The following is a 12,185-nucleotide window of genomic DNA, read 5'->3' as shown; positions in this document are numbered from 1 at the left end:
GAGGAGGAGGAGGAGAGGGTCTTGTGTGCGTGCGTGCTGTGTGTGTGTGTGTGTGTGTGTGTGTGTGTGCGGGGGTTGGGGGTGGAGGGGAGGNAGAGGGGGGTGGTAGTGGTGAAAGAAAAAGGACGAGGAAGACGCTTGCAAGGGATCAAGGCAGAGCAAGGATTATATATATACACGCACGTGCTCGCACTAAATTAGCAGCACACGGGAACTCACTGGCGACGAAGAAAACGACGGGGTGCGGGGGAAAAGTGGAGGGCGTGAGGGGGTTGTTGCTCGTAGCTCGGCGTCTGCGTGCGGGCACGTAGGTGGGGGGGAAGCAGAGGGAGAGAGGAGGAGGAGGAGGAGGAGGGGGTCGCCGGAGAAGGGCAGCGCTGTGTCGTACCTGTCCGCCGCTTTCGTTCCCCCCCCCGCAGCCAACCACCACCTCCACTGGCCATGCTTCCTTTTTCCGCTGTGCGCTGCACCGCTTGCATTGTTCTTCGCCCCTTCCCCCCTCTCTCGCCGGCGCCAGAGAGCACGCGCGAGCGCAGAGCAGGCATCGGCAACGACAGCCCCACACTGCAGGAAACAGCTCGAGAAGATATGGAGCGGGAGAAGGACGGCGCGCCGTCCTGCGTGGCGATCCCACATCTCCCCACCTACCAACCCCGCTTCCTCCTCCTTGTCTCAGGTGCCTCTCGTGCATGCGTGGGCTATATCGCCGACGCACCCCGCCGCTACCCCGGTGCCGCGCTTGGCCATGTGGGGCGAGATGAGCGCCCCTTTCCTCGCTCTGCTCTCAGTGCCCTGCCACGCTGCCCTCTATATGAAGGCAAGTGACCGAAAAACAAAACAAAGCACGCGCGCCATGTCGTGTAGGTGCGCGGAGGGGGCATCGGTGGCGGTGGTGCAAAGCAGACGGAGGTGCATGGTTCTAACGACAGCAGCAGAGGTCGCGTATGCAGACCCCACCCCTTCCTCCCCCCTCCCCCAGCGAAGACGGGCGTAGCGCCGCACCATGAGAGAACGGCAAGCCGCGCAGGAACACCATTGCCGACGTCATCCACGGAGCACGAGAGAGAGGGAGGAGGAGGAGGAGGAGGAGGAGGGGCGTGGTCTCGAATGAGGAAGGCGGAGCCCGCCCGCGCTTTCCTCAGCTGCCGTCGTCGCGGGGCGCGCGCTCACACACCCACACACACACCCGCTCACAGAGGCCTGAGTAGATAGATGCGCAGCTACCTGTATATCGCTATGGGTACAAGAGTAGACCTGCGTGCGTGCGTGCGTGCGGGAGAGCGACAGAGGATGGTGTGCGAGTTCACAGCGAGCGTGGCGTGGCGTGAAGAGACGACGCAGTTCGCCACCCCACCGTACAGGACGGACAGGCATCACGACGGCGAAGAGCCAGCAGGTGGGTTTCGTCTTCACGGACGACAGACATGCCGGAAGGGAGGTGGGCTGAGCGAGAAGGGTGCGAAAGCCAAGAAGGAGGAGTAAAGGCAACACGCGCGCTGCGCACGTGGGCATGTGCGGATGCGTATCTGTGCCTAGGCCTGGGACGATGTCCAGAAAAGCCCCCCCCCCTCTCTCTCTCTCCTTTCCCTCCTCCGCAACGGGGGCCCTGATCTTCATGGAGCGCGCCCCTGGCTTCACCGCTTCAGTTGACCTTGGGTAACTGCCCGTGGTTCTCCAGCTCGGTAATGTCACTCGGCCTGTCCGGGGTGGTGCCGAGCCAGCCGAGCACCTGCGTCATCGGGATCACCGGCAGGATTGTGCGGTCCCATACCTCGTTCACAATCTCGGCAAAGGCAAGGTAGAGGGCGAGGGAGCCGCAGATGACGCCCTCGTAGCCGGCCGCGCGCAGCCCGATCGCGCTGCCTGCCATGCTGCTGCAGCCGAGCATCAGGAAGAGCAGCGTCACGGTGAGGAACACGAGAAAGATGGCGACGTTCATGCGGATGGTGCACGTAAGCATGACGAAGGAGAAGATGCCCCACAGGAAGAGGTACACGCCTACAAAGTACTCGCTCGCTGGGTCGACGATCGTGGAGTTGCTGGAGGCTGTGTTGGGCAGCATCCAGACGCACACGAGGGACAGCCAGAAGGCACCGTACGCGGTGAAGGCGACAAATGCGAAGGTGTTACCGCGCACCCACTCGAGCATGCCCGCGATAAACTGCGCACCTCCGCCGAGGCAGATGCCCATGGCGACGATGACCGTCGACAGCGGAAAGCTCCCGGTGTTGTGCAGGTTCAGCAGGATCGTCGAGAGGCCAAAGCCGATCAGGCCGAGCGGGCCCGGGTTCGCGCAGCGCCGGGGCGCGATTGCCGTCTGGTACTCCCACTCCTGGAGCTCACGCAGCTGTTTCCGCTTCTGCTTCAGCGAGCTCTTATGGAGGGCTTTGCCGTTCTTGTGGGCCGCCTGGGTCATGTTGCCGCACGAATACTTCTCATGGAACACGTTCAGGTCCATGTTGGTATTGGCGACGGAGGTGACGGGCTCATGGACGGGCTTGCCATTGGGCTCGCTGATCGTGGCCATCTTTGGAGGTGCGCGAATAGAGAAGAGCAGGGGGAGGGAGGCGGCCGTTGAATCACGTGGATGCGCACGGAGGCCAAGCGTGTTGCTCACTGCGCACGCACGCACGCACGCAGAAACACTCGAGAACTGCAGGGGAGAGACAGGGAGAAACCACAAAAAAGACGACGACGACAACGTCCGTAGACTTGGGCCACGCGGCAGGACGTGTGATCGGTCAGTGGAGGAGGAGCGGCGCGCGGTGGGGGGTGGGGGGAAGAGGCTTCAGGGGAGATACGGAAGCGCAGAGAGCACCGATGCGTTGCAGCTGGTTGATGCCGACGGAGGGGGAGGGGGGGGGAGGGGCAGGCGATAGGGAAAAACGGCCAACCAAGAAAGCGCACGCCGGTATTCCCATCAGGGAGTAGAGGATGAATGTCGTCCAGTCGTGAGCAGGAGATGCGGGCGTTGGGGGCAGGGGGGGGGGCAGCAGATATAGATAAGTGAGGGAGAGAGGGAGATGGGGGAGGAGGAGGAGGCAAGCAGTCCGCAGGACACGTATGTGCCTACATGCCCGCGCCCATACGAATGCCTGCGCTTGGACGTGTAGCCGTATGTATTTGCCATCTCCCCGTCGGGGAGGGAGTGGGGAGAGCGGCGGCAGGGAAGAGCGCGCGACGTCAGTCGGCGGGCGAAGTAGTTTACACCGCCTCTCCCTCCGCATACACACGCGCGCCTTCGATGACGCGCACACGACGGCATTCCCGCGGACTGAACCCGCGCCTTTCTCTTCTTTGCATTGTTGCTGTTTTCAAATTTTGGGGGAGGGGCGGCGTCGTTCGAATTAACCACACACGAAGCGAAGTAGTGACGTCGACGCTGTTGATGCGCACTGTTCACTGCTTCACGGGCGACCCCCTCCCACCGCCCCTCCCACTACCCACCGCGTGGCGAGGAGACGCAGACACGCGCATACAGACGTGCACAGCGGCGTGCGAGGCGAGGGGCGACACGCAAGCAGAGAGAAGGGGGCAAAGGGAGACCACGTCTTGCGTGTGCTGATGCGATCTGAGTCGACGCCCGAGTGCCGGTGAGGAGCAGGTGCAGGAGCGGGAGAGGGTGGGAGTGGGGGTGGCATGCGCGTGGGTGTGCGTGGGTATCGACGGAGAGCAACGATAAAGAGAAAGAGAGAGGGGGGGGAGAAAACAAAAGCCGGGGAAAGGGCTGCGCACCTCCGCTGAGGCAGATGCCCATGGCGGCGATGACCGTCGAGAGGCCAAAGCCGATCAGACCGACCGGGCCCGGGTTTGCGCACTTGCGCCGCGGTGCGGTTCTGGTCCTCGTCAAGGTAGTCCAAGCTCCTGCCTCCTCCCCCCGATCGGCCTCCGGCTGGAGTGGTAGACGAAATTGGCGCCGCCGTTGGCCTGACTCCGGCCATCGTTGGCTCTCATGAGGTAGTCGTAGCTGGCGTGGCTGCGTCGAGCGCGAAGGTCTTCATTCATGTTGGCTGTGATGCCATCGGTGCTCTTGAGTACGAGGGTGGCTGGTGCCCTCACAGAGCAGGCCGCCCCCGCCTCTGCGCTGGACACATGTGCTGCTGTGCGCGCTTCGCCTCGCTGCACATGCTTGACTCGCGATATGGTTGTGGCCCGTGTGCGCGAGAGAAAGATGGCGGTATGAGTTGGGGGGGGGAACAGGCTTTTGGGGTGTGGGGCTGTGTGCGCGTGTGGGGGTGCTCGCACAGGTCCGGGAGGAAGCGAAATCGTGAGGGAGCGCGAGCGAGGGCGGGCGACCCTGCTTGTGGGGAGGGGAGGGGAGTTAGGGTGGGGGGGGGTGGGGTCTCCAGTGTCGGCCAATGTGCCCGTGCATACGTGTGTTGAGTTGGACGGAAAGCGAAGCGGGCTTCCGCGTGATGGACGTGGCGCGGGTGATGAGGGGAGGAGGAGGAGGAGGGAGAAAGGGGCTGGAGTCGGTACGTGAGAGAGCGAGAGCATGGGAGATGCGTGCTGATGCAGAACGGCGCGCGCCTCTAGCTGCGTGCGAGGGTCTTTGGCGGGGACGGTGCAGCATACATGCTCGCTACGGGAAGAATGAGGGCCAACGGCTCTCGGGTGGGGTGTGGGAGGGAGGCTTTTCAAGTGTACGGCTCTCCCTCCTCCGTTTTCTTCTGCGCCCCTCCCCCCCAACACACACACACACACACACACCACCACCACCATTGTCTCGCGCCCCTTGCGCAGCTTCGCATGGAGCATGGGGAGCGTTCGTGGCCCAAGTCGCCACCGCCGCCGCCGCCTCGAGCGAGGGACGTGCAAAATGAGGTGAAGGCCACCGTTGAGCTCAAGCACGCGTTGCTGCTGCGACCGCTCTGGGTGTATCGTTTGCTGGGTGCACTCAGACACTTGATATCGGTACCATCACGGATGTGCGAGAGCATGAAAAGCAAAAGGCCAAAGGAAAAAAAAATGAGAGAGGGAAGGGGAGGGATCACAGACACACAAGCATGGTGTAAGCAAGGGAAGATCCGACATGTGCTCAGGAAGAAGTCCACACGTGCAGTCGCCATGAAGGACAAGAAAAGGTCAGAGGCAGCAGGCGCCACCCCCCCCCCCCACCACAGCCGGCGCCGCTGCCACCACCGCCACAGCCGCCGCTACAACAGACCAACAAGAAGAGATGCGCCCACAAAGTGAGTTTTCCGATTCTGCAAATTTCTCTCGTGTGACGCGCGTCACAGGCACACGCACGCACAGAGGGAGCCGTCAATGCGAGGCGAGGATAAGCCCACAACATGTGTGGGGGTTTAGAAAAGGGGGAAGGGGAGTTAGCCAGTTCGGTGCGTGTGTGTATGCGTGGTGTGGGCGGGAGGGGGTTCACCATCGTCGTCGTGCGTCGCGCTTGGGCACACACCATGCATGGCCGGTGCTTGAGACACAGACACACACGCACACAGAGGAGGAGGGAGGGAGGGGAGGGGAGGGGAGGGGAGGGGGGGAAGGGCGTGGGGAAAGGTAAGGGGATAGCCGCCGCCGCACCCACAAGACAGAGAACATCCGAAGGGGGGAAAGCCAAACAGAGGTACCCGCCCATCCACCCACGAGACAGACATGGGGGGGGAGGAGGGGGAGATATAGATATAAATATAGATAGATATAGATGGACATGTGTATGTAGAAGACAGGGTGACACAAAGGCACGTCGTTTTGGATGCAAGCAAGCCGTAGCAGGGAAACCACCCACCTAACACCAGCACCAGGAGTACGCGCGCGTGTGTGTGGGGATGGGGGGAGGGGAGGGGGGAAGACACTACATCGGGGGAACGCAGCCACCACCATCGCACACTCGAGCATGTGCATAGGCCCACACCGAAGACGCACACGCGCACACGGACGGAGGAGGAGGACGCTCCCCGAGTATGCGCAACCGTGGTGAAGGGGGAAGGGGAAGGGGAAGGGGGGAGGGGGGGAGGGAGGAGCCTTGCAGGAGGGCAAGATGACAAACGAAAAGGGAAACAAAGAATGGGGAGCACACGCACTCACATGGGGGATGGCGGTGGGGGTTGGGGGGGGGGGCAGCCCAGAGAAATGACACAGCCGCTGTTGCTGCTGGCTGCTGCTGCTGCTGCGTGTGTAGGCGTGGGTGATCGCTTGCAGGGAGAAAAAGAAAACAAAGACCCACCCACCCACACGAAGCGGCCACCAGCAGCAGCGGCTCACGTCCGCGTGGAAAGGGAGGGGAGAGGGGAGGGGGGAGGGAGTTAGGGCAGCAAACGATGGAGAAGGATGGCAATGGCGCCGGTAGTGGTGGTGGTGAGGGGTGGTCATGGTGACGTCCAAATCGAACAGCAACGACAACGATGACGGTGAGGAAGAAAGGGGAAAACTGTTAAAGAAATGGCAGCATCGTGTCAAGCGGAACGACAAGACATCCAACGAAGGACCACCACAGCAGCACACCATCCCCCTCCCCCCGCCCGCGCTATCCAGGCCGTTTCCCAGTCTTCCGCTATGCTCTTCTCACAGCGTCCCCTCTGTCACAGAGCGCATCCCTTCCCATATACAATAGAGGACTACATCAAGGCGAAGAGAGCGACTCCTCAGAAAACGGCGACAGCCACAAAACCGGAAGCCCGGGAGGAGGGAGTGTGGGCCGTATTATGCGTGTGGTGGTGGTGGTGGATCTGCGTGCGCGAGGGTGTGTGCAGGGCGAAACAACGCCGACGAAAGGAGGCCGACAGTCAAAAGTGGCCCGTCTGCATCCTCAGCCGTATCAGTCACCACCACAGCACGGCACCACACGAGCACACACCAGAGACGACGGCGGCGCCGCTGGAGGGGGGCGGGGACTGACGCCGATATAAGGATAACATCATCCCCCCTTCCCCTTCCTCGCCTCCCGTGTGTGCGCCTGTCCGTTGTTACTTCTTCCTCGCCGCCCTTCTCGGCGACTGAGACCCACGGCGCGCTGAGTTGCTTCTATTATTCCGCTGTGTTCCCTTGTAGCCGTTAAAGGTGCCGAGCCAGCCGAGCACCTGCGTCATCGGGATCACCGGCAGGATTGTGCGGTCCCATACCTCGTTCACAATCTCGGCAAAGGCAAGGTAGAGGGCGAGGGAGCCGCAGATGACGCCCTCGTAGCCGGCCGCGCGCAGCCCGATCGCGCTGCCTGCCATGCTGCTGCAGCCGAGCATCAGGAAGAGCAGCGTCACGGTGAGGAACACGAGAAAGATGGCGACGTTCATGCGGATGGTGCACGTAAGCATGACGAAGGAGAAGATGCCCCACAGGAAGAGGTACACGCCTACAAAGTACTCGCTCGCTGGGTCGACGATCGTGGAGTTGCTGGAGGCTGTGTTGGGCAGCATCCAGACGCACACGAGGGACAGCCAGAAGGCACCGTACGCGGTGAAGGCGACAAATGCGAAGGTGTTACCGCGCACCCACTCGAGCATGCCCGCGATAAACTGCGCACCTCCGCCGAGGCAGATGCCCATGGCGACGATGACCGTCGACAGCGGAAAGCTCCCGGTGTTGTGCAGGTTCAGCAGGATCGTCGAGAGGCCAAAGCCGATCAGGCCGAGCGGGCCCGGGTTCGCGCACTTGCGCGAGTTCGCAGCCGCTTTTTTCGCTTCCAGCATGCGGATTTGGTGATCGACGAGGCACTCCTCAATATCGCTGTCGGAGTCGAAGCAAAGCGGGTCTTCATGATGGTTGCCGCGGTTGTGAGGCATGCTTGAGGTGCGGTTCTGGTCCTCGTCAAGGTAGTCCAAGCTCCTGCCCCCCGTTGGCCTCCGGCTGGAGTGGTAGACGAAATTGGCGCTGCCGTTGGCCTGACTCCGGCCATCGTTGGCTCTCATGAGGTAGTCGTAGCTGGCGTGGCTGCGTCGAGCGCGAAGGTCTTCATTCATGTTGGCTGTGATGCCATCGGTGCTCTTGAACACGCGATGGGGACGTTCATCGTCGCTCAGGGTGTGCGGGTTCTTCATGAGCGGGTACATGGAGGGGTTCCCAAGATTTTCCACGTGCCCAGTGGACATGGCGCGGCTGTGCGTGTGTGCGTGTGCGCGCAGGCGAGAGGGAGATGGGGGAGGGGCGCGAGAGAGCGAGAGCGAGAGAGCGAGCGCTGCTCGTGGGCGTGGACGTGTGCGTCATACGTGTGCGATCGGCGGGACGTCACGAGTATAGCGTGACCCACACCCGCATACGTACCGGAAGGAAAAATTCGAGAAGATGGAGGAGACGGGAGAGGGCGGCCGACCAATGCCAGTGGAGAGGAGGCAGGGCGCATGCGGGCAAAAGCGCGGGATGCGCGGCCTCTTCTGAGGAAGGGAGGGGGGGGGGCTGGGTGGTGGTAGCCAACACCGTCTGTGCGCCAGACATGCTTGTGGGTTGTGTACATGCGCGCAGCACCTCAGCGCCACACAGCGGAGGTGGTGGTGGTGGTGGTGGTGGTGGTGGTGGTGGGGTTGCATGGAGTTGCCACAGAAGCACTGAGAGGAAGCGTCGGAAGGATATACACACATAGGTGTGTACGTATACGTATGTATATATATATTATTATTCCTCGCGCTGTTGCTCCTGCTCCTCGTGGAAGGATGCAGACGGCGAGAGTGTGAGAGCGAGGGGAGACTCGGCATCACGGCGGAGTACTTAAACACCATGCAGACACATGGCGGCGACATCAGAGTGTCTGCGTAAAACACTGAGCACGTGCTCAGAGAAGATGATGGTGGTGATGGGGGTGGTGAGGGGGTGGGAGGGAGACTGAAGTCTGTATATGGAGTACTCCACCCGACCTTCATCAACGCGACAACCATCGAGGGATGATGCTGTGGGGGTATCAGAGCGAGAGAGAGAGACCAGAGCGCTGCAGGACTTGCTGTCTACGGAACAATAACCAACAAGGCGAAGGGCATGCGGGATGAGGGCAGAGGGAGGGATGCGTCGGTGACGCGGCGACTCGATCCTCCACCCCATCCGCCCCTCCGACAGGATTGTGCGAGCCCCTCCTCCCCCTCCCCCAATCTGCTCCCGTTTTCTGTGCCCGTGCGAGCGAGAGAGGATCAGCGATGGCGTGGGCGTGGGCAGGGCACACGCAGGGACACGCAGACGACATGCCGTGCCAACGTAGCCGTGCGTGAGATAGGTGCGTGCGTGCCAGACATCCCGCTGCGCGTGCACACCCACCCACCCACCCACACAAAGGAGAAGAGGCGGTGATGAGGATGCGTGGGAGAGCGAGGGGAGGGCGGGGGAGGGGTAGGTGAGAGACTAATGCACGACACCCTGGAAACTAACGTGCAACGCCTACCACCTCCCTCCCTCCCTCCCCCGCCTCATAGAAGGCGCGCGTCGGAAGAAAAGGCTCGGAGGGGGGGAGGGGCGCGTGGCTCAGGAGGAGGCAAGGCAGTGGAGCACGTTTACGATTACGTCGACTTACAGGATCGTGCTCTCCACAGAAAGATAACAACATATGCATGTGCAGCCTGCGAGAGAGGGCGCAGCGGAGCTGTGCGTCCCAGCATATCGCCGCTTCTCGCTTGCCGCGCTGTTCCTGTGACGATGCTCTGACTTTATATAAGCCCCCCTCCTCCTCCCCCAACACCATCTCTCTCGTCCCCCTCCCAGCACCCCGTTTCTGTTTGACGTGTGGCAGGTTCACAGTGTATCGCTCAGCGGGACCTGCTCATGCGAGGCACACACACACACACACACACACACACAGAGTAAAGGGCGTGATCGCGATGCACCGTGTCGGCACGACTTTTTTTTGGAGCAGACAAGGGGGTGGAGAGGAGAGAGGTGGAGGGGGAGGGGAGGGGCAGAGGCGCACAGGTAAAGTGACCGTAACACACACAAAAAAAGGCAGGCAGCACACACGCACCCACACACCCACACCCACACACGCACACCCACACACACGCACACACGCGTATACATGTACATGCATATATGTGTGGGTGTGCGTGGGTGTGGGTGTCGAGAGAGATGGAGAGATGTTACAAGGAGAGACGAGCAAAAGAGCATAGCGGAACATATACTACAACAGGAGCAGGCGCAGCCGCCGCACGGGATGTGTGACGTGGATGCCCTGCCCCATACTCCCCACCCACCGCCCCCCTCCCTCTCGGTGCGTGTGTGTGTGTGCGTGTGCGCTCTCCTTCGCTGCCTTTTATTTTTGGTGGTTCCGAGGGAGCGGCGGCGGCGGGGCGGGGGGGGGCTCGCTTTCGTTGTTGTCGCCGTTGCGTCGCCACCATGAAAGCAGCAGCGTCAGAGGGCGTGACCACACAAGGAGGGGGAGGGGGATCAGCTCAAAGGTGGTCCGACCACAAGAAGGCGCGTGAGCGAAAAATAGCCAAACAACAAAACAGTAACAGTAAGCAAGAACACGTGGATAAGGCAGACAGAGAGGGGGAGGTGGCGCAGCAGCCATCCACCACCACCACATCCTCCTCACGGATTGCACAGGCACGCAGTTGCCCACGCGTACAGAGAGGGTGGGGGTAAGAGTGTGTGGTGCCGTCTCGGGCCACCGTGCAACGGCGTTCATGGCGTCCGCCGCTTCACCTTCTCTCCTCTTCGATGCCCTCCCTCCCTCCCTCCCCCCTCCCACCCATCGCATGACTGCGTGTGCGTGTGTGTGTGTGTGTGTGTGTGTGTGTCTCGAGCTCGAGCGGCTGTCCTTCTTGTTCGGTTCCCGCGCGGTCCGGGCCACCACGACTACCACTCGACGTAGCGCATCTTTTTTTGAAACAGAATAGGCAGTAGCGAGCGGCCGTACACGTCACGGAGGGTGAAGGCCATGCCCAGGTACGTCGCCAGCGCGCCGATGATCATGCCCAGGTACCCGGCGACCTGCGCGACGGTGTTGCTAGCCATGAAAAAGCCGACACTCTGCAGCAGGAAATTCACCGGCACGAGGAAAAAGAGAGTCATGCAGGTGAAGGGGGAGCGGAAGGACGAGGCGAAGAGCGAGCTGGCGAAGGCAAACCACAGGAGAAAAAAGTTGCCCATGTAGTTGTTATCGCTCCGTGCAATGCGGCTGCCCTCCGGCCAGAGAAAGGCAATCGCCGTCGCCACCCAGAACGCGCCGTACGTCGTGGAAACCGTGCAGCCGAGCGTGTTCCTGTTGATGAGCTCGAGGAAGCCACACACAACCTGGATCAGGCCGCCAAAGACCAGGATGAGGGCCACCGTGAACAAGTTCAGCGGACAGATTTTCGCGTTGTGCATGTTGAAGAGAAACGTCGTCATGCCAAAGGCAAAGAGGCCGAGCGGCGTCGGTGAGCCGATGCGCGGGTTCTCGGGGGAGATCGGCCTCTGCGCCGACAGGAAGCGGTGGCCGCAGTGTGAGCAGCAGCACACGTGTTTCGGCGCGTTCGGAGGTTCGCAGCGGCTGAGCGCCTTCAACTCCTCGCCTTGGGTGGTGTTGGTGGACTCGTTCTCCACGGCATCCGCGACCTCGCCGTCGTTCTCAGCATCGGAGTCGAAATAGTATACGACCACCTTGCGCGGGCGGCCGAAGCGGTGCCGCATCATCTCGGCGCCCTTGTCAGCGGCTTTTGCGCTGGCAGCCTCGGCGGTGTTCGTGTGCATTACCGGCTCCCTCGAGTCGGCCACAGTGTTCTCCGCGAAGATGCCGACCTTGTCCGACATGGGCTGCTGTCTTCTGCGGTGAGTGCGATGTGCTTTTCAGGCCAGTGCGCGCTTGTGCGGGTGCGAGCCGCGGCGAATTTCGAAGAGGCTTACGTTTCCTATGCCTCGATGCGTTACGGCGCACACACCGAGAGAGGCAGGGAGGGAGTACGGAGAAGCCAGCAAAGAACAAGGAAGTCGTGCAGGTCTGCTGGGGAGTGGAGGAGCAAGAAGTAGAGAGAGGCGCGAGTATACAGTTTGAGCGTGCAGCTGTGCTGCTGCTGCTGCTGGCGGTGCTCTTGGCTGAGCCGTGCGCAGCGAGCGGGCTGACCTGCTCCAGCAAGGAAACAGACCAGGTAAGGGCAGAGGCGTGTGGGCGTGTGGGGGTGGGGAGGTGCCTGCATGTGCTTCTACATGCGCAACCATCGAAAGAGAGGCGCGACCACGGTGGGCCTGCCTACGCGCTGAGCTGCCCTTGGAGCGCTCGCACGAATGGCCCCTCCGCCCCCCCCCTCTGACGTCGGGTTGGGTGTGGGGAGTCACTGACA

General features: G+C 61.8%; 3 protein-coding genes and 1 pseudogene across 3 annotated transcripts, besides 1 other annotated feature; all 4 read right to left on the bottom strand.

Moving 5' to 3' along the window:
- Positions 1–1,642: 1,642 nt before the first annotated feature.
- Positions 1,643–2,527, bottom strand: LMXM_03_0400 (uncharacterized protein; the record flags this gene model as incomplete). The annotated part of the gene is made up of 1 exon (XM_003871659.1): positions 1,643–2,527. The coding sequence occupies one exon, from the start codon at positions 2,525–2,527 to the stop codon at positions 1,643–1,645; it is 885 nt and encodes a 294-aa protein (XP_003871708.1).
- An 883-nt stretch (positions 2,528–3,410) lies between these two features.
- On the bottom strand, positions 3,411–4,758 carry LMXM_03_0390 (annotated as a pseudogene).
- Positions 3,411–4,758: a sequence feature.
- A 2,162-nt stretch (positions 4,759–6,920) lies between these two features.
- LMXM_03_0380 (uncharacterized protein) lies at positions 6,921–8,039 on the bottom strand (the record flags this gene model as incomplete). Its single annotated transcript, XM_003871658.1, has 1 exon — positions 6,921–8,039. One exon carries the CDS (start codon positions 8,037–8,039, stop codon positions 6,921–6,923), a length of 1,119 nt encoding a protein of 372 aa, XP_003871707.1.
- A 2,683-nt stretch (positions 8,040–10,722) lies between these two features.
- LMXM_03_0370 (conserved hypothetical protein) lies at positions 10,723–11,598 on the bottom strand (the record flags this gene model as incomplete). The annotated part of the gene is made up of 1 exon (XM_003871657.1): positions 10,723–11,598. One exon carries the CDS (start codon positions 11,596–11,598, stop codon positions 10,723–10,725), a length of 876 nt encoding a protein of 291 aa, XP_003871706.1.
- Between the last annotated feature and the right edge of the window lie 587 nt (positions 11,599–12,185).

Source organism: Leishmania mexicana, chromosome 3, assembly GCF_000234665.1.
Source record: "Leishmania mexicana MHOM/GT/2001/U1103 complete genome, chromosome 3".
Taxonomy (NCBI): Eukaryota; Euglenozoa; class Kinetoplastea; order Trypanosomatida; family Trypanosomatidae; genus Leishmania; species Leishmania mexicana.
The sequence above is the reverse complement of the archived record's forward strand: the minus strand, read 5'-3'. Positions and strand labels throughout refer to the sequence as shown.